Here is a 19,770-nt window from a genome sequence, read left to right as displayed (position 1 = left end):
AAACTAAGATGAAATCAACCTCTATGTCCATCAATGGAAAAATGGATAAAGAAAATGTGGCATACATACACAATGGAATATTATTTAGTCATGAAAATGATATTCTGTCATTCATGGCAACATGGATGGGCCTAGAGGACACTATGTTAAGCAAAGTCAGTCAGGTGCAGAAAGATAAAATATTCCGTGTTCTCACTCATATGTGGGAATTTAAAAAAATGGATTTCATGGAAGTAGAGAGCAGAACTGTGGGTACTAGAGGCTACGAAGGTGGGGAGAGGTTGGTTAATGAACACAAACTTAGGAGGAACGAATCTGCTCATCTGCAGCACTGTAGGGGGATATGGTTCACTTAATTTTATTGTATATTCTCAAAACGCTAAAAGAGGATTTTGAATATTCATGACATAAAGAAATGATAAATATATGAGGTGACAGATATGCTAATTACCCTGATTTGATACTACACATAGTATACACATAATTAAGTATCACTCTGTATCCCACAAATATGTGCAATTATTATGTGTCAACTAAAAACAAAAGGAAAAAACTATAAGGATAAAAAACAGATCAGCGGTTATCAGGGGTTGGGGTAGGGGTGGTAGGGTTGACTATAAAGGGACATGAGGGCACTTTTTTGGGAAATGAAACCATTCCGTATCTTGATTTTGATGGCAGTTTCATGACTGCGTTTGTTGAAATCATAGAACTGTCTCACTAAGTAGGGTAAATTTTTTGCATGTAAATTGTACCTCAACAAACCTGATTTTATTTTAAAAAACATTTTTAAAGAAATAAACTAGGTAAAACTTGGTATGTTGTTTACCGAGCAATAACTTGTCAATCATAACGTAATTCAACCCACTTACTACATATGTTCTACTAGCACTCTGGCCTTCACCCATCCTTTTAATTAAATATTTAATGCCTACATTCCCACTTGACTCTAAACTCCACAGATCCTTACCTTTGGTTAAATCGGTTAAATCTCAGCTTGGTGGGTGACAAAAGTTCCAGGAAACAAAATATATGCAGTTCAATGAGTTATCTTATTTATCTGTTTCCTACCATGTACTGAGGGTCATTACTTTTGGGTTTATGAAATCAAGGCAGAGTTCTCTGAAGATCACTGAGATTTTGCCGTGGAGGTGTTTCAATCCGGTTCCATACTACATACCTTGTCCTGGGTTTGGCAACGGAAACAGTCACATTCAAAGCAGTACTGGTCCCTCAGCTGCTTCCGGCGCTCCTCACTGGTCATCAGCATATCCAGGTAGCAGATGGTGAGCTGTGCAGGCCAGAGAGAGGGAAGCGCTGAAACATCTGCTGTGCTCATTTCTTTAACAAATGGTTATTATTATTGCTAATTATTGGAGTAAAACTTGTTTTTATTATAAACCAAAAATATAAGAGAGAAGGTACCGCTTATAGTTTCTCTAACCAAATGATCACACATAAATTTTTAATCTATTTCCTTTCAGTCTTTGCTATGTGGTAAATATATATGTATCATATATTTAAAGAACGGGTCTTATGATCTCTACCCACTTTTGTATCTTAGTTTTTTTCACTATAGGAAAATATCAAAAACTGTTGTATGTTTGGTATTACTAAGGTTTGCTAATAAATTCTATAACCATTAGCAATCAGAGAAGCCAAATTAATCCTGGCAACCAAAAGGGTGGCAGATGATACAGCCAGATTGCTCTTAAATTCTAACCAATTCTATAGCTGCCTCATGGAATTTAAGGTCATCCAAATTTGGTATCTTTGAAATGAGAAAACAGTTCTCTTATTTGTATCTAGGTTTAAAAAAAAAGGGGGGGGGGTAGAATAATTTCCAAATAGGGGAGAGTTTAACTTGAGAGTACCACCACTGATGGAAGCATTTAAACTGACTGCCTTACACCCTTTCAGAGTAATATCCCCTGCCTTGGATGGTGAAGGGTTATAAATGAGAGGATATATTTAAAGGACTCCTCGGACACTCTCTAACACTGAGTCCCATTAAGTCACCGGTCTTTAGGCAACATCATAATGCTTGAGCGTTTTGCACTTGATTAGATCTCTTATGAAAGTCTAATTCAAAATCCAGAAAACAGAATGCTTGATCTTCCCCTCAACCTGTTCCATCTCGGCTAGAGCATTCTCACTCTCAGTTGACAGTAACTCATCTTTTGACTTATCCAAGTTGAAGCCTCAGAGTCATCCTTGACTTCACTCTTTCCTTTACACTTGCCATCCAATCCACCAGGAAATTCTGCGGGCTCCACCTTAAAAACTACCCAGAATCAACCACTTTTTACCTTTTCCAGTGCTACCATCCTGGTCTGAGCCATCATTACCTCTCACCTGTAAAATGTAATAGTCTCACAACTGGTCTCCCTGATTCTTTCTCCAGGCCCCCTGCACTCCACCCTCTAGCCAGAGTGATTCACTTAAAATATGTCAGATGACATGTTCTGTTTGAAACATCACAACAGCTCCCCACTTTGCCTGAGTGAAGGCCAGGTCCTTCTAACTCCCCAAGTGCAATTCAAAGTATGGTCCCCGCATTGGTGCCAGTGCGCACTGTGGGTTACCAGTCCATGACGACATGAGTCAAGAAACAAAGTCAATATTTAGAAATGTTTTTTACTAATTTGGTAAGGGTAATTTTATGTGACTCTAATAATAAAACATTGGGCTTTAAAAAAAAAAAAAAAAAAAGACAGGGTCTCACTGTGCCACCAAGGCTGGTGTGCAGTGGCATGATCACAACTCACTGCAGCCTCAACCTCCCAGGTTCGGGTGATCCTCCCACCCCTCAGCTTCCCAGGTAGCTAGGGCTACAGGCATGTACCACCACACTGGCTAATTTTCTGTATTTCTTGTAGAGATGGAGTTTCACCATGCTACCCAGGCTGGTCTTGAACTCCTCGGCTCGAGCAATCCTTCCTCCTTGACCTCCCATGGAATTACAGGCGTAAGCCACTGCACCCAGCCCTTCATTTTTCTAATAATTTATTTTCACTAGATTTTATAAAAATACTGGTCTGCAATAGATTACGAAGGAAAAGAAAAACTGGTCCTTCGTCATAGGTAGAGAAGCAATGGCTTCACATCATCCCACCTGTTCCCTCTCATTTCCCAGTTTCCCTCGTTGCTGCTGCTCCACCAGGCTGGCCTCCCGTCTGGCTCCACACACACTCCTACCTCAAGGCCTGTGCACTGGCTGTTCCCTCTGCCCTTCCGCCCCGTTTACTATGACAACCTCCCTCATCGCCTTTGAGTTACAGTCAAATCCCACTTTCTCGTTCAGGTCTAACCTCAATGCCCTATTAAAAGTAACAACCCAATTCCCTTACCTGCTCTAGTTTTTCTTTTCCTGTATCATATATCAGCTTGTACCATACTGTAGAAATTACTTCTTTGCTTTTAAAAGTAGAAAGTAATCATGGCGGTATGTGTGGTGAGGGGAGAAGTGAAGACTTTGGCAGAGCAAGAAGGCAGGATTATCCACTGAAGGGATGCAAAAAACTCCCTAGAGCAGAAAACTCCATGTGGTTTTTGTTATACTTAAAAGAAAGCATCTCATGTCTACAAAGCATGATCTTACTTGTTTGAAATCATAGTAGGGCAAAGGCAGCCACCCTCTCTGACAGAAAACAAAGCTTTGGGAAGGACTCTCTCAAGCTGTAGGGGTGATGGTGGATGGCTGGGCTGGCCAGCCAGATCTGTCAAATCCACCATGGCCGTCACCATCACCAAGGGGACAGGAGTCACAGCCTGATCTGGCTGGCTGGCTCTCCATAGATTCTTCACATTAGGCAACCATAACATGCTGCTCCACACACAGAAACAAGAATATCTGCCCTTAAGAGATACAGACAATGACGTTACTGAGTATCTACTGTTTGTGGCGAGGCAGCATAGCACAGTAAAAACTGGCAAACGTCTTGGGTTCAGGTAACACTGAAGACTGCACCCAGATCTCTTGATAAGTCTGATGCTCTTTTTACTTTTACATGGCTGCTTCTCATACTTGGCAGGGAGAGAGGGCTGTAGAAGAAGCTGGCGTCTCTTAAGGAGTGTCCGTAGCACCGTCAAACCTAAAATACTCACGCCTGTGTTAGAGAATGTTCTGTGGCAACTGAGATCCTTCAGCTGAGACAACAGCCACTTTTTGATTTCCTCCATGTTTCTCTTGCTTCATGATCTGAAGCCAGGGTTGCCTCTGAGGCACAAAGGGTCACCTATACCAGGCAAGTTCCTCTTGTTTCTAATGAATGCTATGTTCCAAATTCCAAATAACCTATTTCCAAGCTCACTTTTTGAAACAGCCTATGAGTAAGTCTGGGACAGTAGATAGATTCATCTTATACTATCAGGCTCTGTGGGTCCCAGTTTCCTTATAGGAGGTGAGGTAGCAAATGAGCGCATCCCTATGTCCCCTCTTGGGTTAACTCTAGGACACTAATTCTGAATCCAGCCCAATGGCTCTTAGTCATCAACTCCCATTATCAGAGCAGGTAAATGGACAGTAGTTATTGGGAGATTACAATGTGCCCAGTGTGAAGCCACTAACTCCAGGGCCTGTCACGCCAGAAAAAAATGTGCTTGACTAACCCAAGACTTTATTACAAGGGCCAAAACTCATGAGTGATCTTGTCAGGCAGCGAATGGCCAACAGGAGACTAGTTATTTCATTTAACCCCAATAAATGGACTCTTAAAGCCTCCCTCGGCATACTATAACTGCCTGGAACCATTACCTGGACTATGCAATGGCTTTCTAACTGGCTTCCCCGCTGCCTGCAGTGTACCTTTCATCTTCTAAACTGCTTTGAGAGAGATCTTCCTAAAACTCGCATGTGATCACGTCATTTCTCTACATAAAAACTTGCGATGGTTTCTCACTGCCCTTGAATAAAGGCACACAAGGCTTTCCCTCCGCTGTTTTTCTGTCTGCCTTTCTAGCCTCCATGTCTCTCCCTGAACCCCAGCCTGTCACAGTTATGTACATTGCTAGACCTCTGAAACAATGAACACCATGCCAACATGTGCCTGGGCATCACTGGCTACGCGAGCCTCCCCTCCACACTCAGCCTCCTGAGAGCCGCTCATCCTCCAAGCTTGGCTCAAATACACCTCTTCCTATGGCGACTGCCCCATTACCTCAGAGAAAGCGACCCATTTTTGTGCTTCTTTTATGCCAATGAAGTCTGCAGCATATCTGGTTATCAATTGTGAAGTGCTTAATGGCAAAAATATTTTATTCATATTTTTGGGAAAAAACAGCCAGATTACTAACTGGTAATGACAGCTAAAATCATGTTATTAGCCAAAGATAAAAACCTTTATTAAAGACTCATTGACTCACTAGTTGTAATGGAATATCTGCTCAGTAAATGTAAGGCTCATTTAGTGGGAATGTATATGTGAAACTTGGCCATTGATCAGTAGACACCTTAAGGGCACAGAACAAAATTGCATTAAAATATTAATGCCATTGACCACTGCTCTGCCATTTTAGTGCAGCTCTTATAGAAAATGCAGTAAATCATTTCTGACATTAGAGTAATATAATGAAGAAGATTTTCTAGATCTTGAATACATAGCTTACATTAAAATCTCAAGACAAAATGAACTCCTTTTCCATGAAACCATCTTTTCATTGTCTACAACTGCGTGGATAAGATGAGCAAGTTAAGGCCGGGCGTGGTGGCTCACGCCTGTAATCCCAGCACTTTGGGAGGCCGAGGCGGGAGGATCACGAGGTCAGGAGATTGAGACCATCCTGGCTAACACGGTGAAACCCCGTCTCTACTAAAAATACAAAAAATTAGCCAGGCGTGGTGGCGGGCGCCTGTAGTCCCAGCTACTCGGGAGGCTGAGGCAGGAGAATGGCGTGAACCCGGGAGGCGGAGCTTGCAGTGAGCCGAGATCGCGCCACTGCACTCCGGCCTGGGCGACAGAGCGAGACTCCGTCTCAAAAAAAAAAAAAAAAAAAAAAGATGACCAAGTTAAAATTAGACCTTGTTTCATTTCTAGAATTCCATGATCACAGTTACGAATGTTTCTGTTAATACTGGCTCTGAACTGGAAAAAAGCCTGAAAAATATCACTTCTTTTTAAAGTCAAACCTGAGTATCTTTGTGTCTCTTGTTTCACAAGTTGTGTCCTTGTTTCACAAATCCTGCTAATTTTATCTTCTTAATATTATAGTCTTCAGGTACCTTATCACAAGCCACCACCTGAGCTCCCCCTGACTTCAGGCTACCACTGTTATCTCTTCCCAGGATCATTACATCACCCTGACGCTCATTCTCCCAACCTTGCCTACACATAGAAAAGTGGTCATACAAAAATAAGCAATGAGCAAAGGACATCCTGTTCAATAAACGGTGCTAGGACGGCTGGCTAGCCATATGCAGAAGACACCTACCTTGTACCGTATATAAAAATTAATACAAAGATTAAAAATTTAAATGTAAGACCACAGACTTTATGCACCCTAGAAGAAAACCTAAGAAACACCATTCTGGACGTCAGCTTTCAGAAAGAACATATGACTAAGTCTTCAACAGCAATTGCAACAAAAACAAAAATTGACAAGTGGGACCTAAACTAAAGAGTTTCTGCACAGCAAGAGAAACTATCAACAAAGTAAACGAACGACCTACAGAATGGGAGAAAATATTCACAAACTATGCATCTGACAAAGGTCTAATACCCAGAATCTATAAGGAACTTAAGCAATTCAATAAGCAAATAACCCAAGTAAAAAGTGGGCCAAAGACATGAGCAGACACATTTGAAAAGAAGACATACCAGCAGCCAACAAACATGGTTTTAAATGCTCCACATCACTAATCAGAGAAATGCAAATCAAAACCACAACGAGAAACCATCTTACACCAGTCAGAATGGCTATTAATAAAAAGTCCAAAAATAACAAATGTTGGTGAAACTGTGGAGAAAAGGGAACACTTATACACTATTGGTGGGAATGTAAATTGGTTAACCCACTGTTGAAAGCAGTTTGGAGAGGAGCTCAGAACTACTATTTGAGCCAACAATCCCATTACTTGGTATATACCCAAAGAAAATAAGTCATTCTACCAAAAACACACATGCACTCACGTGTTCATCACAGTACTATTCACAATAGCAAAGAAATAGAATCAACCTAAGTGCCATCAACAGTGAGCTAAAAAATGTGGTATATATATATACCATGGAATAGTATGCAGCCATAAAAAAGAATGACATCATGTCCTTTGTGGCAACATGAATGCAGCTAGTGGCCATTCTCCTAAGCAAATCAATGCAGAAACAGAAAACCAAACCCAGCAATTACAGATTTCTCATAAATTGTGGAAACAAATATTTAGAGAATCTATCGAACCAAACACCCAATGTTCTCACTTATAAGTGGGAACTAAACACTGGGTACTCATGGACATAAAGATGGCAATGACAGACACTGGCACTACTAGAGAGGGAGGTAGGGCAAGGGGTGAAAAACTGTTGGGTACCATGTTGACTACCAGGGTGATGGGATTCATCACACCCCAAAGCTCACTATCATGCAATATACCCATGCAACACAGCTGCACATGTGACCCCTGAATCTAAAATAAAAGTTGAAATTATTTTTTTAAAAATCACAATTAGGTTACTAAATATTCTTTTAGCTTAATTCAAAAGGTAAATGAAATTACATTTGTTTTACACTTATCCATTCTTAAGAATGGGACAGGGACTTTTATAATGAATTTAACTGTGAAATCACAATTTAGTTATTTATTGAATATAATTTAATAAAACCCCGTTAAAAGTAATTTTATCATCTTAAGCCAAAAACAAAAATCAAACTTGTATGTATTTGTATTCAACAGCCTAAACCTGAAAGCACCGGCTCATTTCAGACTTAAAGGTACCTTCATTTAAAGTGAAACTGGTCATAACACTTTCAGCTTCAATTTCAGAGGAGCATGTATTAGAACAAAGACTGCTTATAGAAAATGTTAATTTAAGAATGGAAAATAATCTGTGTAGATGTCATCATGGACCAACACTTCTACACACAAACCAAATGTTATTCAACAGTTGTAGCAATCTTTCTTGCCGAGTCCAAACATCAGCCAGACCACCTCCACCAACGACCAATTATTCTGCTTTGATACGTGAGATGAGATTTACTATAGTTTTGATAGATTCTCTAAATATGTTTCCACAATTTATGAGAAATCCCTAATGTCATATTTTTTTTGGACACTCACCATTTGAGCTCTACTGTTCCCTTCAGGAAACTCTAATCACAAATGGAAGAAGAAAATCACTATGTATTAAGCATGATGTGCTGGGCACTGTCCTAGGTAAGTAATTTGTTACTTCATTCCTGAGAATGAAGCTTTATTACTAACCCCCTCCACACTGCGTAGTAGTAAGTAGAGCACTGAACAAATCATTTCCCAGTTTAAACCTTACATTTTCTTCCATAAAATAAAAAAAATGAATATGTAACATTACCTGAGTTTTCTAAGATTCCAAAGATGGTACAGACTACTTAGGTCTTACTCAGTTTTGTAGTCCTTGGGTTTTGTTTTTTGTTTTTACCTATTAGGCTTCATCTATTGCTTCCTAAATTGAATCACCCTATAAATGTTCCCTATCATCATAGCCATGGTCGTATATACAAAAAGTGAATGAAAGGCAAAAGAAACATCACGTTTCAATCATATGGTTCAACGAGTTGAGAAAAACTCACACTACAGCAACAGTGACTGAGGTAAAATTGAATGTACACTGAGTAAAATGTTTGTGATATCCCAAATCTAACTCAGGGGTTAGAATTGGGTGGGGTTTTAAAAATTGTTTTCTTCAAATGTTTTATATATAGTACATACAATAAAAAACAGTAACATTTGTAAACATGCAGGAAAAAAAGAAAAAGAAAATCTGGCCACGCAGTTCCTTTGCTGAAACCCTTCAATCATGTCCCGCTGCTCGTCCTTCTCCCTTCCACAAATATTTACTGGGCGCCTCCTATAGACCAGCCAATGTTATGAAACCTTCAGCTAAACCAAGGTCTGTGATAAGGCTCCCATGGGGTTTGTCAGTCTGATCCCTACATCTTCCCTCAAATTCGGGTCACATCTAAATTCTTTCGTCGTCTATTGATGAGAACTGCTTCTTACTCCTTGAACTCACCATTCTGTCCCTGGCCTCTGTGTCTCTGTCTACAATGCCTTTTCCAGCCTCATCCAACTCTAACTCCATGGATCCTTTCAGAGTGTAGGAGTCAGTCCTCTGGAAGCATTCCTTAACCACTCTCCACTCCCTCCCCTTACTAATCACTCGAGTGCTCCTGCTCTGAGCTGCTATAAGACTGTGCCCATTTACACCACTGTGCATCTTAATTCTATTATCGTTTTCTGTTCTCTGTCAGTTTCCTCAACTATACCTTGAACTCTTGAAGTCAGGGCTGGGTCTTAATAATCTTTGTATTAGAGAAGGTTTCTAAAACTGCTACCAACTCCTGACATCCAGTAAACATGCAGTGAATTCGTTTAATGGTTTAGCAAATAAGATGACTAACAGAGGAAACAGACTGTCTTAATCCCAAAAGACATCAGATTAAGACTGACATTGGGGATACTAATGCATTCAACTTGTGTCAATCACATTTCTCCCAGTTGATATGGCGCCAGAGAATGCTGGCAGCCAATGGCATTATTTGTAACAGCTACAAGTTATTTTAACCAGGAACTCCCATAAGACTGCTTTGGCCTACCCAGCTTTCCTCCCTGATCCATGTTTTATAAAACTATCAGACCAAATGAATTTCATATTTAAGATAATTTTGAAAAGGTAGCCATCAGCAATCCAGTCAAGTGAGCCATGACTTAAATGATATTACACATCTCTCTCTCTAGGAGGTGGCTGAATGAGGAGACAAAAATCCAAAGTCAAATAAAAAAAAAGACCCAATAACTCAGCATTACAATGGAGAGCCTTAAATAGCAAAGTATTATAAATGTTGCTGGTTTGCAAGGAAACTGTCCAAAGAGGGTCCAAAGGATGGATTTATATAGAGAGAAACATGGGGTAAGAAATTTCCATGGCAACTTCTGTTATCACAGACCTTGTGCAATTTTCCAGCTCTCCTTGTGTGAGGTTTGAAATGCTCCCATCTTAAACTGGCAGTAGACTGGCTTTCATATTCCCTTCCTTTCAGGAGCCATGGGACACCACTGAGGACTGCCAGTCATTTGTAAATGTCTGAGACTCTATTCCAGCTTTTTTTTTTTTTTCTGAGATGGAGTTTCACTCTTGTTGCCCAGGCTGGAGTGCAATGGTGCGATCTTGGCTCACTGCAACCTGCGCCTCCTGGGTTCAAGCGATTCTCCTGCCTCAGCCTCCTCAGTAGCTGGGATTACAGGCGTGCGCCACCACACCTGGCTAATTTTTTGTATTTTTAGTAGAGACGGGGTTTCACCATGTCGGCCAGGCTGGATGCAAACTCCTGACCTCAAGTGATCCACCTCCCTTAGCCTCCCAAAGTGCTGAGATTACAGGCATGAGCCACGGTGCCCGGCCCTATTCCAGCTCTTATTTTATCTTTAAGAAGTCTCATTAATTTACTCAACAAATGTTGATTGAGGAACTTCTGCCTCAGTTGCTGTTGAGTCTTCCATTGTGAATCCCATATTCTGACACTCAGATCCCAAATAGCTCATATTAAAATTGTGGGTGCCCTAATGAGCACTAAAGCCAAATGCAAAGTTCATGATAGGAAATTACCAAAATGTCTAAATTTTTTTCCCAAGGAATTTTAACTTTTAAAAAATTAATACATAATATTTATACATATTTATGGGGTCCAGGTACTATTTTGCTACATGCATACGATGTGTAATGATCAAGTGATGGTATTTAGGTTATCCACGACCTCATGTATTTACCATTTTTGTATGTTGGGAACACAAAATGTCTAGATTTATTCCTTAATTTAAAGCTAATATTTGTACAATAAATAGGAATTACCCTGCTTAATCAATGCCTCAAACTGTCTTTTCTCGTGGCTCTCCCTCTCCCCTACCTCTGCTCCAAGGGGTCAGTTTGAAAGGCATAGGATATATTTTAGTTGTTGGGGGATGGCTACAGGCATTAGTTAAGCACACGCCAAGGACACAAGTCTTCTCCAAAGATGCAACAATCCCACACGATGAAGAACTGTCCCATTCAAAATGGCAATAGTGTCCCCACAAGAAATACTGCCGGTCATTAGAGTAAGCTCAATATAATAGAGAGTCGATTCAACAAAAAGTTATCAAATGCCTCCTGGATGCAAAGCAAAGTGCTAAGAGATAGAGAAATAAGACACGATTGTCTGTCCTCATAAAGCTCTAAATAGGGAGGTCTCCAAAACAGCCATAATATGTGCCAAAAATGTATTCATAACCACTATAAGGGAGAACTCAAAGGAAAAGCACTTCTTCTAATATGGGAAATCAGGGAAAGAGTTACACAAGAGGTGTGACTGAAAGGGTATCTTAGTCCATTTTCTGCTGTTTAATATGGGAAATCAGGGGAAGAGTTACACAAGAGATGTGACTGAAAGGGTATCTTAGTCCATTTTCTGCTGTTTAATATGGGAAATCAGGGGAAGAGTTACACAAGAGATGTGACTGAAAGGGTATCTTAGTCCATTTTCTGCTGTTTTAACAGAATACCACAGACTGGGTAATTTATAAATAAATTTCTCACAGTTCTGGAGGCTGGGAAGCATGATGCCAAAAGCATGGCACCGGCATCTGGGGAGGGCCTTCTTGCTGCCTGATAACATGGCAGAGGGCGTCACATGAGGTGGCAGCAGGAGTGTCCTCTTCTTATAAAGCCACCAATCTCATCATGGGGTTCCCACCCTGATAACCTTATCTAATCTGGATTACTTCCCAAAGACTCCACACCTCCACAAACCATCAGCAAGAATTTGGGGATAAAGTTTTCAACAGATGGAATCTGGGGGACACGTTTAAATCCTAACAAACAGCCTCGAAGGGCATATAACATTAAGACAAAGAGACATAGTGGACAGAAACGATGATGAATCAGGGGAAACGCTGTTCAGTAAGACCTACAAAATGGAATGGAGAAATGTTTATTCTCTTAAACTGGTATATATGAAGGACTTGTGGGGAGAATCTTCTTTTTGTTGAGAAGATGCCTTGCTAAGTACCACAGGGAAAAATATCTGAGTCTGAAGGGCTTTACACTGAGTGGAAATGTCTCGTATTTGGCAAGAGGAAGGATTTGCTTGTTGCTCCAGAGATGGAAAGAGAAAGATGTGAAAAAGTGAAAGCAGCACCTAAAGACAAGGTGTCTTATTCAACTAAATGAAAAGCAACCATGGAAGAATGACTGGCAGCCCAGCCTAGGAAAATAGAAGAAACTTTCTTTGTTGTTTCTGAAAATTCCAACCAACTCTAATTGCTTTTGTCACGTTACTTGGTTTGTTTTTTAATTTGCAAAAACATCATCATCATCATCGACAACAGCAGCGGCCACTCTTCAGCCCCCAAATGAATATTGCTGAAAATAGATAGTGGTTTCATCTCTTACCTGCCTTGAAGTCCTTTGTGGCCCCAGAAAAAAAAGAGAAAAAACTACATTCTCCATCTCACTGACATATATCCCAGTATATTTCATACACTGGTCCTAAAATCTGGAAATTTAGCAAGTAGTTGTATAAGAAGTGGTTCATTCCACTGAAAATCAGTTTGGGGAGAATCTTGTCAAAGCCAAATCCCTGTCTACATAAAATATGGTACCTCTGAGTTGAGGTTTTATTGGCTGAGTGCTGCATAATTGCAATAAAAGCTTTCAATACTGTTTTCCTTGCAATAAATATCCACTTTAGCAAATTGGAAAGGAGAAGGAAACGGGGTTCTGGGAAGTATAAATATCTGTAACTCAGAACTCAGCATGGGTAGTCACTGTGCAAACCAGTGCAGGCTTAGGTTCAGAGCCCTAGAGCAGCCCGTTTGCAGCTGTCTTGTAAGAAGGTTCTTCACCAAAAGAGGCTGGCTGGACAGTCTGTCAAACTGGAGGGGTCAAGGCCAGTTCACTGCTGGAGGTCATCCTCCCTGTCCTCTATTCCCTTTGCATCTTTGCTGAAATGATCACCCAGAGATGCTGATGGGTTTGTCAAGTCCCAATGTCAGCCTGAGACAGTATAAGCTGTTTGCTTTATTAGCACAAAGTTAACATGCATAATTACCTTCAGTGTAACCAGTGGCCCTTCGAGTAAAGAAGTCTTGGGGATCCCACTCACAAGCTGGGATGCCCCCCCTGCCCACGGAAGGATATGAGAGGCTGCTCAGCTGTTGCCACTGAGGAGATTTCATGACTTCCCTGTGTGTGCATAAAACACACACCCTCTGTCATACACAAACTCCTCTCTCTCTCACACACAGGACAGGAACTGTCATCATCCAGAAATATGGTGACCTCTCCCCTAAAAAATTAGCCCATTTGTAATTTGGGAGAAGAAAGGATAGGTTGCTGGGGAGAGGTGACTGAACTACAGATACTCTCACTGGCAGAAGGACAATGAAAAGTTGTCCCCTCAGGCACAATCAGTTTTAGGGATGGGCCGAGCTGAGAGGGTCTTTGATAGGAAAGAAGGCCAGGCTGGGAAGCATGAGTTTCCTTACCTCCTCTCCCACCTCGATGTCTCGGACTGCTCGCAGTAAGAGGTGGGGCCCATTAAACACAATCGAACAGTTGGGGTCACAGCTGTGATTGAGCAAAGAGATACTGGAAAAAAAAGGGGGGAAGACTGTCACAGCTCAGCAGGTAGAGTCAACTAAATTTAACAAATGCAGTGGGTAAAATACACCTTCCTTTGGGGGGCAGCAGCAGGTAGGGTTGACAGGACACCAGGGATTCAGTATTCGGGGTGCATTCACAGAAATGTCACTAGCACACCTCCTATGAAGTGCAATTCTCCCCAAGATGCAGGCTAATTAGGGAATTCTGTCATTTAATAATAAAAAAATTTCCTGAGTCCTTTTTGGGGATTGGGGCATAGTTGACTGATTAGATAACAGTCAATAAGGCAACCCAACACGAAGGTCAGAAAGAAACTGACTCAGAAAGAAATACTTAGAGAGCTGGGTGTGGTGGCTCACGCCTGTAATCCTAGGACTTTAGGGAGCCGAGGTGGGTGGATCATTTGAGGCCAGCAGTTTGAGACCAGCCTGATCAGCATGGTGAAACCCCGTCCCTACTAAAAATACAAAAAAATTAGCTGGGTGTGGTGGCACATGCCTGTAGTCCTAGCTACTCAGGAGGTGGAGGCAGGAGAATCGCTTGAACCCGGGAGGCGGAGGCTGCAGTGAGCCGAGATCGCACCACTGCACTCCAGCCTGGGTGACAGAGTGAGACTCCATCTCAAAAAAAAAAAAAAAAATACTCAGACATAATGGGATGCAGCAGCCAAGACACCACTGACCTCTCCCATAGGATCTCATTTGTTGAGCTCCTTTGGAGAAATGGCCGCCTTTGCTAGAACATCCACACTGAAAGATAATTAGGACTATTTGCTCTTAAATAGAGAGCTGACGTTATTTTGCCAACTACATCCTGATGCATCCTGGGCCATGGTCCAGTCATTTTATTACCTTGGAGGGACATTTCTTACCATCTGGGAAACAAAATGGATTTAAGCTGCTATCAGGAATTGGTAATAATTAGAATGAGCACTTACTATGTAGAAACACTTTCTTGCACTTGAGCATGTTCATCACATTTAATCCTTACAACAATCTTATGAGGATCATTTACAGGTAAAGAGACTGATGCACAGAAACTAAACGACTTGCTCAAGGACATACAGCTAGTAAGTGGTGATGGAATTTGGACCAGGTGGCCTGAACGCAGAGCCCATGCTTTGAATCATCCTATGTTACTGCCTTTTGAGAACCACCTACCAGTAGACCTGACCTACAGTTAATCACAATTGTGAGAAATAAGGAAAAAGGCTGAATTCTTAGATTCACAATTATTAGAAAGTCTAAATTTGTATTTGGACTCTTAGGGCATTAAAAACAAAATGAAACTGGGCGTGCCTATAGTGCTTGTGGAGAGACGGTTTCATAGCTCAGTGGTAAGAGTCAGCTCAGCAATAGCTGGAGAGAGCATTCAGGGGCCAAAGCCTGAGAGTTTTCTTGCCTCCTTGAGTGAAAGGGCTCAGAGTGTGCCAACTCGAAAGACAACATGAACCCAACTGATACGTACGGCAAATCCGGTGAAATCAGCATGTGCTGCAGCTCGGGAAACTGGGGAATAACCAGAAATCAGCCCGATGGTTAATTAGCACCCACCGTCCTCAACTTCTTCACCCAAAGTCCCCCTGAGAACAAGAGTTTAGTTCTGAGATCTGCCCCTTTGTTAATATCACAGCGTATAATGTGGGGTTATAAAACTGTTTTCTTTCAACTTAACATTTTCCATTTTTTTGTAATTTATTGCTAAGTTTTAAGCTTGGCTCTTGAACAAGCTGCTGCAACTGCCTTTCTAACTACCTCCAAAGGGCTGGGGATTTGGGTGGGAATGAAAGTGTGTCTTCCAGTACATGAAGTACCATACACCATACCTGGGATATAGGCCAACACCAACTTCCTGCATCTCCGCATTACAGATGGTGAAAGAGTTGCAGATCACCTGTAAACACAAGGGGAACCGTCAGTATTACTAGAGTCACTTAAGAAACTTCATAGCCAAGAGAATAAAAAATGTTCAAACTCAAATGTAGGAGCATCTTAGTAGTTGCTTAAGAAAGAGTGAAGCCAATCATGGATGCTCTTTGACTTACAACAGAATTTATCTCGGATATACTCCCCCTAAAAACATCAGGTGGTTAAGGGCAGAAATACCAACCTCCTGGGGGGGAAAAAAAAACAAACAGACTGAAACCAGCCAGGAACCATTAATTTCAGTCTCATTATCCACTACCCTAAAGTTACAGTTACATGAAATGTTCAAAATCCAGAATACGAACAAGCTATTTATTGAAAACTAGACTCCTGCTGTATCACGATTTTTTCAAACTGCATGCAGTTTCCAAATGCCACTGTGTATCTGTTCAGTGATAGCAACTTGTCTCTTACTCCTACAAAAAGCGAAGTATCCCATGAGTGAGCCTGTCGTGTGATGCATGTTGGTGAAGACCACAGGGAGCACTGCAGGTCATTTAGTCAGGCCATGGCATTTACCAGGAGTCCATCACTGGGTATATGACACAGTCCTGTCTTATGCAGGGACGGAGCAGAAGCAGTAAAAAACACAATCGACTGTGCTCAAGGAACTTAAAAACCTCGTTTGTGAAATAAGGTTGATGTATGAGGTCACACACAACCATGGAAAGAGCACTGGACCAGAATCAGGAAATCTAGATCCTGGCTAAAATCACTGCTTCAGACAGGTGCGAGGAAAAGAGCAGTGAAGAAAAACAAAACAAAAGTTCCTGCCTCCGTGGAGCTCAAGTTCTAGTTGAATACACAGATTTTTTAAAAAACCCAATGATAGAAAAATGTCACATGTAGATAAATGCCAAGGAGAGAAACAAGGTCCTTGCAGAGAAAAAAAGTTGTCAAGAAAGCTCTTTGGGATGAGTTGACATTTAAGCAATGACCTGAAGGGACTGCTGAAATGAACGTGTGTATTTATAGGCGATAAAGGCTCATATCAGGAGAAAGAGCAAGTGCAAAGGCCCTACACTAGGAATGCCCGTGGTAACAGAGGAACAGCAAAGAGGCTAGTGTGACCAAAGCGGAGCAAAAAAGTAGGGGGCAAAACACGAGCTCAAAGAGGGAGGGGGATCACTTACGGCCCTACCGCCATATTTGGGTATTGCTCTGAAGAAGATAGAAAGCCACTGGATTTTGAGCCAAGGCATGAAGGAGTCTGACTTCTGCTTTAAAAGGATCATTCTGGCTGTTGTGTAGAGAATGGGCTATAAAAAGGTGAATGGAAGTGGAGAAAATGGTTAGGAAGTCACTGCTATAGCCCAGGTGACAGACAATGGTGACTCGGATGTCGGTGGCAGGAGAACTGGGTAGCACAGCCAACAGGCCTTACTTACTGTGGGACGGCTTGTGGGCAATGAAAGGAGTCAGGATAATGCTCGAGTTTGCAGAGACAGGACTCTTGCTATATTGCCCTGGCTGACCTTGAACTCCTGGCCTCAAGTGGTCCTCCTGTCTCGGCCTCCCAAAATGCTGAGATTACAGGAGTGAGCCATGGCTCCTGGATTTCATCTATATTAGTCTGAGTGTTACGTGTTAGTCTTTCTGGGCTAGTAAATAGAAGGTTTGGTTTTTTGCCTACTCTCACTTTTATTTAAAATGCTGGCTCCATTCAGCACTATCTCAATTAACAACCTGACAGGAAGTATTTTTGACATACACAACTGATAGCAACAGCGGATATGCTCGAGTTTTTGGCCGAAGCAAGTGGAAGATCATAGCTACCATTTATTAAGTTTGGTTACAGGGAGTTGAAAGCAAGTCCAACAGTTCGGTTTTGGTTAAGTTAAATTTGAAATCCAAGCCAAGACTAAGAATGAACAATTGGAGTTCACAAGAGGAGTTGCGCCCAGAGATATAAATTTAGGATGAAACATGACAAAGGCCATCAAAAAACAAAAAAAGGAGAAGAGGCTAAACATTTGAGATGAACCAGAGACTACAAATGGATGCTGACTTGTTATAAAGTTTCTGTAAAGGAAAAAGTGATGACGAATTTCTCAAATCAGGTTTACATGAAAGAACACGAAGTATGAAAACACACTGAGTCCTCTGAGACTCTTCCACTGCTCCAAACAGCTCTTACGTGAAATCTAGTGCACTCTAGCATGATTTGGCTTTTTTCCCTCTAAATATATAAAATTGCAGTTTCAAATCAGGAGCAAAATTATACATATATATTTGTAAACAAATGCTAAATTGCTTTAAGGACAACTATTTTGCATTAAGCAGCAACAGTACATTGTCTATATATACTTATGTATAAATTGGATGGTAAAAATATAAGACAGAAAGTCCTATGTTTAATTTTTGAAATTTTAAACATTTTTAAATGTGTATAATTTGGGAAAGGATACAAGTTTTAACAAATATTTTAAAGTATAATGAGAACTTTAGTTGAAATAATCCACCAACAAAAAAACCAGGTCAAACACATCTGATCTGTTAACTTCTGAATCAAACCAGCATGGTTTTTTCCTGGACTATGAAGCAAATTAACGGTTTTTTCAAAATAGGAAAAATCTTTATCAGTTTTTTTCCATCGGTTTATTTCATGGATTCTGATGGAATGTTTAAGAAGGAAAAGCTAACAAGAGGAAATGTCAGCTTGCTTGTCTCTTCCACTGGGAAACTCTTCCTGATTTCCTAAGATGACTTCCCTCTTTAGCAGCATTTATCATACTGGATCATTATTTACCCATTTACTTGCCATCATACACAACTGGATCGTAAAATACTTGGGAGGGCAGACACAGTGTTTCATTCATCACTCTAATCCTGTACCTGGCTCAAAGCCTGGCAAACAGAAGACACTAATAAATCTATTTCCTTTTCTTAGAGACAAGGTCTCACTCTGTCACCCAGGCTGGAGTGCAGTGGTGCGATCATGGCTCACTGCAGCCTCGAACTCCGGAGCTCAAGCAATCCACCCTCACAGCCTCCGGGGTAACTGGGACTACAGGCTGGCACCACCACCTCTGACTAATTTTTTAAAACTTTTTGCAGAGACAGGACTCTTGCTATATTGCCCTGGCTGACCTTGAACTCCTGGCCTCAAGTGGTCCTCCTGTCTCGGCCTCCCAAAATGCTGAGATTACAGGAGTGAGCCATGGCTCCTGGATTTCATCTATATTAGTCTGAGTGTTACGTGTTAGTCTTTCTGGGCTAGTAAATAGAAGGTTTGGTTTTTTGCCTACTCTCACTTTTATTTAAAATGCTGGCTCCATTCAGCACTATCTCAATTAACAACCTGACAGGAAGTATTTTTGACATACACAACTGATAGCAACAGCGGATATGCAGAAGCTCTCTGGCTTTTTTTTTTAGTGCAAGAATAGGTAGATAATATGTCCATGTGTGCTCAATAATTTGAAAGGAATTGCTCTTTATATCAAGAATTAAAAGAATGGAAATAAAGCCCAGAAATAAAAGTTTAAACATTTTTCAAAGTACTGTCTTTGTGAAAACAGTTTTCTTAGGGAATTGCACAGGTTAAAACAATTAATGAATGCTTACTTCACAAAAAGATAACATTTAGAAAAAAATATTAATGGTACTACTTCAATAAAAAATAAATGCAACTGGGTTAATGAATTCTTTCTAAAAATTAAGCTTGAGTATTACTTTAGAAATTTTTACCATGTCTTAAAACTAAAACACATATTTAAAGTGTTTTATTATTGAATGCAAAGTTATATTTACTTTTTGTAATTTTTCCTTTAAACTAATTGAAAGCCTTCATATATAATATTATAGTTTTTCTAGATGACAAAAATCTAGTGAGTTGTCATTGAGCCTCTGTATTTTATAAAAACAACTACAGTGAAACTTAAAATGTTCTGTGAACCAAATTCTTATATCATTTGGTTCAGAGTCTAGGTCCAGAATCTGACATTTGTGTCCTGGGGTTAACAATTCCCCAGTAGATTAGACACAAATAGCAAAATCAATACCAACACACAAAGTGA

General features: G+C 40.7%; 1 protein-coding gene across 14 annotated transcripts in view; it reads right to left on the bottom strand.

Annotated features, from left to right (window-relative positions):
* The window catches only part of SMYD3 (SET and MYND domain containing 3), a 757,166-nt gene that overhangs the window by 165,099 nt on the left and 572,297 nt on the right, over positions 1 to 19,770 (bottom strand). For all 14 annotated transcript variants that reach the window (XM_514316.9, XM_054661013.2, XM_063809354.1 and 11 more), the window contains 3 exons: positions 15,652 to 15,719; positions 13,709 to 13,811; positions 1,181 to 1,291 (listed from right to left, as the gene is read on the bottom strand). In XM_514316.9, coding sequence (XP_514316.4) covers positions 1,181 to 1,291; positions 13,709 to 13,811; positions 15,652 to 15,719 — 282 coding nt within the window. The remainder of the gene's footprint in view (positions 1 to 1,180; positions 1,292 to 13,708; positions 13,812 to 15,651; positions 15,720 to 19,770) is intronic.

Source organism: Pan troglodytes, chromosome 1 (assembly GCF_028858775.2).
Source record: "Pan troglodytes isolate AG18354 chromosome 1, NHGRI_mPanTro3-v2.0_pri, whole genome shotgun sequence".
Lineage (NCBI taxonomy): Eukaryota > Metazoa > Chordata > Mammalia > Primates > Hominidae > Pan > Pan troglodytes.
This window is presented reverse-complemented; position numbering and strand designations above follow the sequence as displayed.